Consider the following 13,789-nt stretch of genomic DNA (forward strand, 5'->3'; position numbering starts at 1 on the left):
AATAAAAACAAACAAAATTATAGCCCTTCAGGTATATAGACAAATTGAACTTCAAAATGACATTTGGAATGATAGACATCAGTGGGCCTAATCTCTCTCTTATTGTAACACTCTTCTCTCCATGGATGAGACCTTAAGAGTCCTAATCTCTTTCTTTTTACAAAACCCCCTCTCAGATTTGGTGACAAAAGGGTGATAAGAAATTTCATTTTTTGTGAAGCCTTTCTTTCAACTCTGTCCCCCATTGAAAATTTTCATGAATTTAGCAAAAAATAGTACGATTGTCTTTTCAAAAAGTATATCATGATAGTATTTGGGATTCAAACAGTATGCTTGCAGCTCATCACCTTTTGATGCACACTTTTAAGGGCGTACAGCACACGCCTACCATCAAATTTTGTCAAACTTGACACACCATGTTTGTTCATTGTTCTGCTCATTTTTTCTAATTTTTGTACATTGAGCAGAGGCACGATGCATATCAACCGTCCGTTCTTGACATCAGAGAATTGAGAACCTACCAACATATTGTCTGAAGCCCAAATGCTATCATAGTATACAGACTTACTTTCCATTGGGCAGTCTCTATCCATTATATATTTAATTTTTTTGAGGATAAGGGGTTTTCTTGTCCTTTACTCAAAAAAGACCAAAGACTTTGTTTTTTCTGCAATCTTCTTTTTTTAAAATTGGAAGGAATCCTAATCCTATTACTTTTTCACTCTCCACTATCCTTTCATGGGTCCCTTTGCACTAAAATTTATCGTTTATGATATATTATCAATATGATCTTAATCGTACGGTTGAGAATGAGTTATCAATAGTATTGTAGATTTAATTGTGACCTAAAACTATAAATAATATTAGTCTACGATATGGTTGGCTGCTCACTGCTAGTCATTTGATTAAAATCAGATTGCTATTTATCACCAACCCTATATTATATATAAAAAAAAAAACATACAATAAGGCTATTTATATTTGATACATAAGGTCACAATTAATCTTGGGAGTTTCATTTGTTTCACTGATCAAAGTGAAAAAAAAAAGTTTTCTTCCAACTTGTAACAAACCCAAGTTCTCAAATTTGACTTATGATAGTTATAGGTATTTCTTTTGACCTTTTTGGGCTAAAGATAAATGATCTTAAAGTATAGATTCCATATATTATTTTTATGGGAAAATTACATATATATCCGTTATCGTTTTCATTATTACGGTTCCACCGAATAGTTTATGTTATTACGATCATGTTCGTTTTTTTCATATCAAAATGAAAATTTTTTAAAAAAAGAAGATAATTTTACCCTTTTTCGGTTGTTGAACAACCGAATTCAAAGTATTTTTGGTTTTCAATTTTGATTTTTGAATAACCGAACATTTAAATTTTCGGTTCTTCAAAAACCAAAATTTCTTTTCTCTATCTTGTGGGTTTGCTTATCCTCTCTCTACATCTCTCTCTACAGTACATGGGTAACAATGTTTTTTTAAAAAAAACACTCTCTCCTTCACCAACCATCTTTTTTTTGGGTAAGTTCATATTCTTTTATATTTTTTCTAAATTTTGAGGCTCAAACTAACTGATTCCCTGATTTTATCGGATAACTATGACTTCAAAGAGATAGAGAGAGAATACGCCACAAGATTTCTCTTAATCTTCTAATCTCATAATCCCCAATATTTTTTCCGAATTTAGGGATTCAAACTAGTTGTTCTCTTTTGATTTTATCGAATAACTATTACGTCGGTCAAGAGAGAGAAAATCGAAATTTTAAAATTTTCTGCTCTTCAACAATCGAAAATTTTAAATTGATGTAATTTTTGTTTTTGAACAATTGAAAATATTTTGAATTTGGTTGTTCAACAATAAAAAAAGGGTAAACCCATTTTTTTCTTAAATTTCATTTTTAACATGAAAAAAACAAACACAGTGGTAATAACGAACACTATTCGGAAGAACCGTAATAATGAAAACTATAACATATATGTATGTAATTTTCCTTATTTTCATACATAAATTGTATGGATAGTAGGGATTAACATAAAAATATTTTCTATATATCACAATACATACAATTTAAAGGTAACTAAATGATACAATCGTTGAAGCTTGATTGAAAAACTAAAAGTGTGGCATCAACCAATGTTATGGATTGCATACCATTTATATTTTTTAGACTATAATTTATACTTCGACATGATTATTGACTGATGGCAATCAATATTAATTTAGAAAAATTTCGTGGGAAATGCAGTCCGTATCAAAGCTTTGGAAATAAATGCAATAATAAAATGGTTGACAACGGACCTAAATTCCCATCAGACGTCTGCTTTTCGTAATAAAAGCAATTCATAAAAGCACTCATTGGATTTGAGTGGAACTTTCTCTCTCTAAAACACTTGAAACCAATACACCAAATGGGAAAACATATAAGAGTTTCTCTCTCTAAAATCACTAAGAAGCTATTCCAAATCTCTCGTTTATGAGAAAAAAACCTTCCTTTGGGAGCATACCTCACATTTACTCGCTTTGGCAAAACACATAAGTGGGAGTAGTGTTAAAAAAACCAGTGATCTAAATCGGAACCCGCCTATCCAACTCATAAAACCAGTGATATAAATCGGAACTAGCCGATCCAATTCAAAAACCGGTGGGGCCGGTGTGGTTACTGCAAATATCAAGAACCGGTCGGTTCCTGTTAGGAAATGGCCGGTTCTCTACTAGAACTGGCTTACCAACTTTTAATTTTATTTTTTTTCAATTTTTTTAATTTTTTATTGGCTGGTTCATTATTCCGGATCATCGATCTAGAACGCCTATTTGCTGATCTAAACCAATTTTCTGAATGGTCGATCTAGGTAACCGATCTTTTTTTTTTTCAAAAAAAAAAAAACCTTGCTTGGGAAATTTTTATTTTTGAAATTTTCATATCCATCTAATTATAACTAGATGATTATTTTTTAAAAAAAATATGGATTTTGAGTTTGTGAACATCTAGATCATTTTTTCAAAAATTGAGATAGTTTTTCTGTCTAAAACTTTCAGGTAGTTTTTTTCTCTAAAATTTGAAGATACTCTCTCTTTAAGATTTAAAATTTGAGATAACATCTCTCTCTAATAATTTTTAAGTAGTTTTTCTCTTTAAAAGTTGAATATACTTTCTCGCCCTGAAGCTTCAATTTTGATGTAATTTTACTTTTAAAAAACTTTGAGATAGTTTATCTCTCTAAAACTTTCTAGGTCCTTTGTGAACTGGAACTTAAAATGTGAGATACTTTCCATCACTAAAAGTTCTGAAATAATTTCTCTTTAAAAAATTTTAAGTACTTTCTCTATCTCAAATTTAATATACCCTTCTATCTAAAATTTTAACGAAAAAGTTTACATAAGGTTGCAACCTTATACTATTGAAATAAAGTGCACCTCAAAAAACTTATAAAGAAGAGTGTTCTGGCATTGGAGAATCCTCCAAGTGATCATCTCGATATTGAGATGAATGGACATAAAGGAAATAAGAATTCTAAGTCCAAAAGGGAATTCTAAAAATTCAGTATAAGAAGGCAACCTTATACAAACCTCACCCAAATTTTAAGATACCTATCTCCCTAAAATTTAAAACTTGATATATTTTATCACTAAATTTTTTTTGAGATAGTTTTATCCTCTAAATTTTTTTCAAATAATTTCTCTCCTTAAAGTTATAAAATACTTGTTCTCTCTGACAATGAAAATTTTAGATAATTTCTCCCACTAACTTATGGGGTGTTTTGGTATAGTTAATTGTATTTGATAAAGTGGGCAATCTTCCTCAAAAAAAAAAAAAAAGTGGAAATGCGGTTGTATTCTCACATGAATGTGTTATAATTTATCGTAAAAATGTTTACCAAGAAAGAAATTTTCATATATATTTATCTCCAAACGTGCGTAACACAACTTTATATAAAATTATTTTCAAACCTACCACCTAGAAATCATACATGGAATCTTTCTCTCTCTAGAAAACGAAACCAAGGTATTTTCCAGGTTTTCTCTCTCTAGAAAACGAAACCAAGGTATTTTCGAGGTTTTCTCTCTCTAAAAACTCGTTGGTTGAAGTTCGTTTTGGTTGCGGTTTGCTTCGGACATGGACACACAATGAGAGTGAGAGAGAGATATGGGGTCCATTTCGCTTTCTCCTCGAGTATCTTCGAAGAATTCAGCCCCCCCCCCCCCCCCCCCCCCCCCACCATGTGTTTCAGCATTTAAAGGACAACACTTTTAACTGGGGTAAGAGCTTTTTGTGACATGGGGTTCGGGGTTTAGTTGGTTTCAACTCTCTCTCTCTCTCTCTCGTTGGGCGGATTCTTGAACTGGTTTTACTCTTTTCTCTCCCTCTCTTTATCTATGATCATATGGCGATCATATAATATTACTCTCTCTTTCTGTTCTCTCTCTCTTGTGTTAACCATATAATATTACTCTCTCTCTCTCTCTCTCTCTCTCTCTCTCTCTCTCTCTGCAATCAGGTTAGTACTTGTTCATGATTATGAGGAAATAATTGTAACCGAATGTTTATTGAATGACTGAGAAAAATGGGTGCTGAGGATAACGATGACAGGGGCCTTGTCCCAAATGTTTCTTCAAGCTCTAAACTTCAACAGGTAATCTTTTTTTTTTTTCTTTCTTTCCTTTCTGATATTCTTTCTTCTTTTTTGCTTGTACACAGGTCATTTTTGCTTCATTTCTTTGTTGGGTAATTTTATTTTACTTTTATTTCTTTGCTGTAATTACTTTGATGTCAATTTAGTTTTCATGGTTCATGTACTTGGTCTAATTTACATATTATGTTCTTTCAACTATTAGTTTGATCTTCTTCTTTATTGACCAGGATGATTTTCTTATTTTTTGGTTTATTTGTTCTTTAACCTCTAACGCATGTATGGTTTATTTCTTAGCCATGTTAATCTCAATTATGTGTCTTTTTTCTTGAGATTTTACCCTTTTACTACTGTAGTAGGGGTTTTGATTTTATTGCTTCTGAACAGTATTCATTGATGATTGGAGCAAGTAAGCTTGCCTCTACATTAGATTCCATGTGGGAACTTGGATGACACCCCTGGTTCTTGTTTGTTGCTTTCCAATATTTGGATTGGGAAACAGAGAACAAATATAAGAAGAAACAATATTAACATAGGCGGACTCTTGTACATAGATAGAAGCATAAGAACACCTGACTTTTGCCGATTGGATGAAGATTTTTTGTGTCTATTATCTTGTTATACCATTTCAGCGAATGAAGTACCGATTGTCTGATATAAAAAGAATATAAAAAGAAAACAAAAAACGAAAAAGAAAAAAGCTAGTCGATTACCCAATCCATTAACAGTTTTTAAACATATGAGTCCTTTAATTTACTAGTTCAAGATATTTACTATCTTGCCAATAAAACTTTGCATCCTACTTCAATTGATTCATAACTGATAGATTCATGGTGTTCAATGGTTTTGCAGGTTGAAGAGTCTACTGGAATTTCAGAAGAAATCCCATCTGTTCACCAACGAAGAAAACCAAATCTTTTATTAGAGATTCCCCCAAGATCTTTAGAAGGAGGGTCAAGTTCAGGATCAGTCAGAATAAATATGCCTCCAACTCCGAGCCCCACTTATGCGAGGGTAAGCTTGTCCCCTTCTACAAGTTTGCCGAAAGGGAAATCATCTATAAGAAATATCCTACCATGGCCAAGTTTCAAGTCTAGAGGGATTGCTTTTGATAATGAGAGGGCTTCTACTCCTCCGTCTGCATTGCCTAGAGAGAAATCTTTGGTTAGAAGGTCTTTTTCTCTCACTAAGATGTTTTTACCATCCCCAGCCAAAAGAACGTCCTCTCTACCAGTTACACCAGTTGGGGATCCTAACTCTGAATCAGTGAGAGGAAGAAGTGACATCGACCAGTGTAGCCCTATAGTAAGAAATTGCTTGCTCTTTTTAACCAGTCTTTGATTTATGGACTTTTCAGAACTTTGGACATGCATATTATATGTCAATCTCACTTAATATGATTGACTTCACATCTTATGCAACCTAAACCATACTCTGGCATGGCATCCACTATCCTTCAATAAGAGTGGATGGTGAATGCAAACCATAGTTCCTCCTATGGAACTATGGTTCATCTTCTCAATAGACCGTGGAAACCCTGCCTGTGTATGATTTGGTTTTTCATGCCAAAAGGGAAATGCCGAGGTGTTTTCTTGTTGGTGTATTCATCTTATTATTCTTAGTTTTTTTATGTATAATTGTTCAATGTGGATCTTGGATGGATCAATGGTACTTTGAAGTAAAATATCAATTGAAAAAATTGTTCCATAGTAAACTAAATAAATATTTTGCAGTCTCATGTGAATTTTTATGACTATCCATGAGAGGGGCTCTATAACAAGAGTAGTAGCTTGTCAAAACAGAAACCAGAAAATGAATTTTTTAATAAAATTTCTGAGTGATTTTTTTTTGTCTTTTTGATAGATAGAAATAATTCTGCATGATTCATGTTGGAGAAATGGGCACAAATTTTACCCTGGTGGATTTGAATAATTGTTTAGCTGTGGGCTGTCCTGAAATGTTTTCATGCATGGCATTGATGCTTTAATTGTTGAAAACAAGTGTTAATAATAGAATTGTCACTATGTAAGGGACATCCAACTCTATTGTTTGTAGATTTTCACTGTTAATTTACTCAAGTGAAGCTTTACTGCTGATGATTAACTTTGTAAAAACTTTGAATGACCTTAACTTCAAAATCAAAGGAGATTATTTTGAAAATATGCAGTTGTTATCCGAAAAGGGCAGACACATCGTCATTTTGTTAAAGGATTATTTGTGCACACTCTTCAAATCCATTGAAAACTGCATCGTACCAATCATTCCCATCAGATACACTCATCTTTAGAGACTGAATGGTTGACTTTGGCCTCTAGACTGAAGTGAAGTTCTAGAAGAGGAATGAAGTCTATTTGGGCCTTGTTGGCCAAAGCATAAATGTCTAGAAAGTTAGAAACCAGACTTGTCTGCTTATCTTTTTTTCTTTTTTTTTTTTGTGGTAATTTGTGGCCATTTTAGGGAAAATATAGGAAATTTTGGTAAACAGTTTACTGTCATTTGTTTGTATTCTACATTGAATATCTTAACCTTTTTTGGGGGGTTAGATCAGCAATGTTTGCAAGAGAGAAGTTCAAAAACCAAGACTAATCTCAATGCAAATAGGGTGTTCACCATAAGGCTTAGTTATAACCCTTTTTTCCACTCGTTAATGCAGTTTTTCTTTCACAATTTAAGTACTTGTGTGATTACTTATTTATTATATTATTATCAAATTCTGCATGTTTGTAATTGGCTTGTATGGTGTCCTCATACCTCTGACAGACACCAGGAGTTCAGAAGCATATGCCACGTTCACTATCTGTTCCTGTGATTATTAAGGCTAGAAGCTTGAAGAGGACAGACTCTATAGGTGCCCTATACCGTATAATCCCGTCTACTCCTCATGTACCAGAAGTAGGAGGGGCAACATCAAATTCTGCCGCAAATGTAAATGCTGGTAAAACCAGTTCTTTATGCTTCAGCAGCTTACATAGGGCTTATTGTTTGTCAATCAAGTGGTTTCCTGTTAATGACAAAAAAAAAAAAAAGTGATTTCCTGATTAAAACATATCATGTTATTATCATTATGTGATTGATTCGTAATACCTATATAATCATGATGGAAGATATAGGTTGAGTGCATGAAATAATTTGAAAGTGTAAATGTAAAGAATGTTAGTAACAACTTCCAAAGTTGTAAAATAGTATTGCCATTTAAGAAAAATCTTTTGGCGAACTCAGGGACCAGAAAAAAGAGATAATAGTCATGGAAGCTTCAACAAAAATTGGGGATCACATTTAGAGATTGAGACTGGTTAAATCTGATTAGGGTGCTTTGATTATTTCCAGAGATATTGAATGGAGAAGAAGCAAAGGGGTAGGTACAAAATACAATATATAGACAATTTATTCAGGACTTCTAAAATTTACATGTGACATGTGCACAACTTCAACTGCTACTGTTGACATCTCTCTCCCTTCTAGTTGCATCCTTATATATATATATATATATATATATATATATATATATCATCATCATCATCATCATCATTATCATTCGAGTCTTATCCCAACTATATGGGGTCGGCCACACGAATCATGTTCTACTATTCTGCTCAATCAAGGGCCATATCCTCAGTCAAACCAATAGGTTCAGGATTCATGAAAAGATGTGGCAAAGTTTTATGTTGGGGGCCCTACCTAACACAACCCTTCTCCTTTATTAGGGCTTGGGACTGGCATGACCAGCTTGGGACTGCTCATGTTGGAGTTATATATACACCGTTCCACTGGTCCTATACCCAAAAATTTTGATTACAAAATACCCTTTATGTGTATTACTATGATTTTGAAGATAAGGGTACTAGATATAACTTTAGAACCAATCCTAGATAGTAGGATAGAATAATGGGTGAGAGAATCTCATTAAAATCCAAACTTTTTTAAGAGAGTATGAAAAGTACCTCTAGTGCCCCTCCCCTAATCTTAAGAATAATAGATATAAGGGGCATTTTTTGTCAAAGTTTACGGAGTAGGGTTTTCTAACATCACCATTAGGATTGTGTATTACATATAGATACACACACACACACACACATAGGGGACTGATTTCACAATATAATGTAACAATCCTAAAGAACCGTGTTAGGGTCATTTGTTTGACTTCAATTTTTAAATGCACACTCTTTTCATTCTAATAAACAACTACAAAAAAGCAAAATTTGAAACCAAAAAATATATATACATAATGAAATAATCCTACATGGTTTTCTAAAGGGAAAAGTTTATATAAAGCTTAGGCTCTAAACAATCAAATTTGAGCCTACCTCAAAAATTTCACTAGAAGAGGTTGTTTTGATGCCTAAATATCTTCAAGTTGATCATCTTGACATCAAGATGCATGGGCATGGGAAAAAATGGATTTAAAGTTTTGGAAAGTGTGTATTTTGTAATGCATTTTTTGACCATCAATTTTCAAGATTTTCAAGTTTTCATAGATCTATCGATCTACACTATTTTTAAAGCTTTAAACTTTATAAATAAATATGAAAATATACTTTGAGGCTATCACAAAGATTTCCAATATTGAAACTATTTCTCAACACTATTTGAAGGTAGGCTCTAATTTAATTGTTTAGAGCCTAGGCTCTATACAAACCACACCCTTTTCTAAAAGTGTGGTTTCATTTTATTACAATTATACAGTGACATATATATATATAATGTTAATGCTAGAGTGAGTTGTGATGGGCTTATTTATCAATAAATCATTCCCTTTTTGTTAAAAAATTATTTTACTATAAAACTTAATCATTAAATAAGGAGAAATTTGAAATTTTTACAAAAGTACAATGCTATTCTGGAAGTTAGTGTCCTGAAACTTTATTTGTAGAGTACCCTTGTCCTTTAGTAAAAATTTCAACTTGAAGTCTATGAAAGTAACAAAAATACCCCTTGTCTTTTAGTGATGTTTACATAAATATCTTTACTTCATGAGCAACATATCATAAAAAGTAACTTTTTTAAAAAAAGAACAACATAGTAAATCAACCCTTCACAACTCATTCTAACATTAGCCTTTGTAATTAGAAGGGTTGTGAATTGTAGATTATATATATATATATAGGGAATCCCTTACATATGCCCAATAGCTTTCCTTTACATTAAATGCTTAACAACCTAGATTGAATCTGGAATGAACACCTTGTTTGTGATAGGGTGTTATTTTTAATTTTTTTATAGAAATCATATTGACACAAAATTGGGTTTTACATAGATCTTATCAAGGCACATCCAAGTAAAATACTAAAAACCCCACCTGTTTCCACTGGTGATTTGGTCTATTTAGGGTTCGAATATTTTTCAACATTTTATTTGGATGTGCCATACTGAAATTAGGCAAACCCCAAAATTTCATGTAAATCCAATTCATAGAAAAATATTAAAAATAAAAACTGTCATGCAACGTGTGACATTGGTTCACCGTGTTTCGATCCAAGCCATTGGGAATTTGCTACAGAAAACACGGCTAGCGTTCCTAATCTTTTTCCATGCATTTATATAACATACGCCTCTGCCCCTGTCCGTGAACTTGGGCCATCCAGATTGGTCAATCTGGCCCAGAAAATCTTATACACATGCACACACATTTGACATTGTAACGGCTAGGATGGAACCCTTGGCATCACGTTATCAATAGATATACTCACTCTCTTTTTGAAATTATTATATCTACTTTTATGATGCAGACTCTGAAGATGCTGGGGAAGATATACCTGAAGAAGAGGCTGTGTGCAGGATATGTTTGGTTGAATTGAGTGAGGGGGGTGATAGTTTGAAAATGGAATGCAGTTGTAAGGGAGAACTTGCACTGGCCCATCAAGAGTGTGCAGTTAAATGGTTTAGCCTCAAGGGTAATAAGAACTGTGATGTTTGTAAGCAAGAGGTCCGTAACCTTCCTGTCACACTATTACGTATACAAAGTTCTCAAACTGCTGGATTGCAATCAACTAGAGCACGGGGAAGAGTGGTTCAGCATTACAGGCAAGCACTGAATTGTAATGTTGAGAATGGATCGCCTACTTCGATATCTATATTGTAGATTATTAGTGGGACTCAACAAACAACTAGTTTAAAAAATAACATATCAATTTACAAAAGGGAAGCATATTAGGATCCCATGAGTCATAGAAAGTCATAGTCCTCAGGATTATCATCGTCTGATGAAAAGGATGGTTATGGAGAGTGGGTTTGCACCAAAATAGGACATGATCCTCACACTGGGTGCCGCTAGATCTCCGATACCATCCATCATTTTGTTTGATGGTAATCACCCTAATGGACTATGGTTTTGCAATGTCCATTGGCTTATAGTTTACTTTCCCTTTTAATATGTCTTTTTTATTTTTTTTGGCTCTTTTTGGGTTAGTGCTTGTAGTTTACTTCCCCATTACCATATTTCTACTTTTTCATTTGTCACTTGAATGGAATTGGATTTTACTATTTTGATGAAAAATTAGAAGTGAATGCTTCCCCGATGTTGGGATTTCTGATAGCCTCTCGCTAGTCCCAATTTTGCCATTTTATGGTGACCCTGTTGGGATCTTTGGTCTTAGTTATGTCTTTCATAAATTATTTCTTATGACCTTGTATTTTCTAGAATATAGTCATTATCTTTTATTTAGGTTCCTTGGAGTAACCAAACATTGAGAAGTTCATGCTTCTTCAATATGAAAGAGTGCAACATGAAGCTCTATTACAGTGATGGCCTCTGTGAAGCCTGGTGTTTGGGGATCAAATATTGTGGCCCAGTATAATAATTTGTGAAACCCGTTTCTGATTATAATTTGTTGAGTGCAATAATTTACAGAGTTATTATAATTTTCCTAGTTCATCACCATCGTCATCCCATATGGCAACTATTTGGGGTCGGCTACATGAATCTTATTCTGTCATTGCGCTCAATCAGGAGTCGTACCCTCAATCAAACTATAAGTCACCATATCTTTTCTCACTACTTCCATCCATTTCCTTTGGGGCCTTTTCATAGAGCCTTCCATTTGAAATGATGTGCCTATTTACAAAACAAAAATAAAACATGATATGATTATATGGTTGGTATGGCATTGTCATGTGCTACTATGTCATGTCTAGCTCTACATTTACCTCTTTTTTTTTTTTAATGATAACCACAAGATTCATTAAACCTGAGCAATGTCTAGCTCTACATTTACTTTTTTTTTTTTTTGAATGATGACCACAAGATTCATTAAACTTGAGCAGTGTCTAGCTCTACATTCACTATTGTACGTATCAACCAATGACTATGGTTTGAATTGTACAACATGCATTATTAATTTTTTATATCATAAAATGATATAAAAAATATTAAGATACAGCACCCATGTATGACACTGGGATATTAGCCCTGATTGCAGAGTTTTAGGATTGCAGAGTCCACTTGAGAAATTTAGTTTGCTGAAATCTAACTTCATAGTCAAATTCCGACGCTTTTAATGGTTATGTGTGTGCACACGCACTTTATCATAAACTAAAGTTGGTCTTGCTTGTTTTATAGGGTTTGGCAGGATGTGCCAGTTCTTGTCATGGTCAGCATGCTCGCCTATTTTTGCTTTCTTGAACAACTTCTGGTAAGATGGATACCTTTTTCTGCTACTTCATCAAATCTGCCTAGCTGCCCTTTTGGGTGATGTTTTACTCTCGTGCAGGTTACAAAAATGGGATCAGGTGCTCTTGCCATATCTCTACCTTTCTCATGCGTCTTGGGTCTTCTTGCCTCGATGACAACATCATCTATGGGTATGTGAATACCTGTCTTCAAAATGCAGTACCTAAGTTTGGGCATAATCTTAATTGCTAATTATGGGTTGAAGTTCAGATATTTATGCTCGTATCTACTTATTTTCAAATTGCAGTACTTTGTGAAGGCAATAGGCCAGTTTTGATGCTTTTTTCTATTTTTCCAGTGAGGAAAAAGTATATTTGGATTTATGCGTCTGCTCAATTTGCTCTGGTGGTTATCTTCGCTCATCTTTTCTACTCCTTGGTAAGTTGAAAGTTGCATTCCTCCATGTCAACATTCAAGATTGAGAAATCTAAATCAAACTAACAAGCAAGCGCCTGCTCTCTAGAAAAGCAAACATGCAGAAAATTGCATCCAAAGGGTTAATCTGAAAAAATACCTAGACGTAATGTTAATCTGAAGAAATACCTAGTCTTTCTTAGAGGATTGATTTTTATAGCTCATTTCCTTGTTTAATGTCCTGGGTATTCCCCTTTAATAATAATTTGAAAATTTTGATCATTTTTTGACATAGGGCTTCACTTTGAACTGCAATCTCAATTTCCAAGTATTTCGTAAGTAAATATTTGAGCATATTTTTCAATCTATGAACAGATTATCCATAAACTCAATTGTTCAAAAGGCCAACTATATCTTGTTGGTTTTGTCTTTGCCTTAACATATATTCAATCTAACGTACTCATAAAGAAAGAGAAATGGAATAAAAAAATTCATGCTGTGATATTATTATTGGAATCGCAGCTCCATGTACAAGTTGTTCTATCAGTCCTGCTCTCTGCATTTGGGGGATTTGGGGTTACCATGACTGCAAATTCTTTGCTCCATGAATTCTTACGATGGAGAACCAGGTGGCGTAATTGGCAGGAGGCCCGTCACCATGCACAACAAGAAAATCCAATGCCGCAAAACACCATTCAATCTGAGACCAATACAAGTGAAAACCGTCCTTCAATTTTTGAGATTGCACAAGGAGGATGAATCATCTTCCTTTCTCATGGTTGAATACCCATTATAATATTTTATTTTATTTTGCCCTTTTCTCCTTCCATTGGAATTTTATTCTTGAGGTTCTATAGTGCTTGGTAATCACAGTTGTGATTTTGAGTACCATAGACAATTGTAAAAAAGGAAATTTGGGTGTATTTGAGCTGTCTTGTGTTGTGCCATTTTCAATAGAAAGGGTATTTGTTTCACCGTTGTTGTGGATTTAGAAGTACCTCTTCATATTTAGTCGAAATGGATTTGTTGGGCAGGATGGCCTCATTATCTTCAGCCACAACAGTTAGTTTTCCTTTTCTATTTCCTTATCCTTTTTGCTGTTCTTGTTTCTGTTCAGTTTTATTAACAACA

At 33.7% G+C, this 13,789-nt stretch overlaps 2 protein-coding genes across 5 annotated transcripts in view; both read left to right on the plus strand.

The window, feature by feature from the left end:
• The window catches only part of LOC18444264 (zinc finger (CCCH-type) family protein), a 29,698-nt gene extending 23,844 nt beyond the window's left edge, over positions 1-5,854 (plus strand). For 2 of the 4 annotated variants that reach the window (XM_088871957.1, XM_088871959.1), the window contains exon 15: positions 468-726. In XM_088871957.1, coding sequence (XP_088728083.1) covers positions 468-513 — 46 coding nt within the window. In that variant the 3' untranslated portion in view covers positions 514-726. Of the gene's footprint in view, positions 1-467; positions 727-4,506; positions 4,597-5,490 lie in introns of those variants that run through there. The other 2 variants (XM_088871955.1, XM_088871956.1) reach the window with 2 other exon arrangements.
• LOC18444265 (RING/U-box superfamily protein) lies at positions 5,608-13,632 on the plus strand. Its single transcript, XM_088871967.1, has 8 exons — positions 5,608-5,652; positions 5,849-5,943; positions 7,399-7,573; positions 10,365-10,659; positions 12,194-12,266; positions 12,345-12,435; positions 12,603-12,682; positions 13,181-13,632. The coding sequence occupies exons 3-8, from the start codon at positions 7,420-7,422 to the stop codon at positions 13,415-13,417; spliced, it is 930 nt and encodes a 309-aa protein (XP_088728093.1). The 5' UTR covers positions 5,608-5,652; positions 5,849-5,943; positions 7,399-7,419; the 3' UTR covers positions 13,418-13,632.
• Positions 13,633-13,789: the final 157 nt, after the last annotated feature.

Source organism: Amborella trichopoda, chromosome 7 (assembly GCF_054954075.1).
Source record: "Amborella trichopoda isolate Santa Cruz 75 chromosome 7, AtrichopodaSantaCruz75HAP2 v2.0, whole genome shotgun sequence".
Classification (NCBI taxonomy): Eukaryota; Viridiplantae; Streptophyta; class Magnoliopsida; order Amborellales; family Amborellaceae; genus Amborella; species Amborella trichopoda.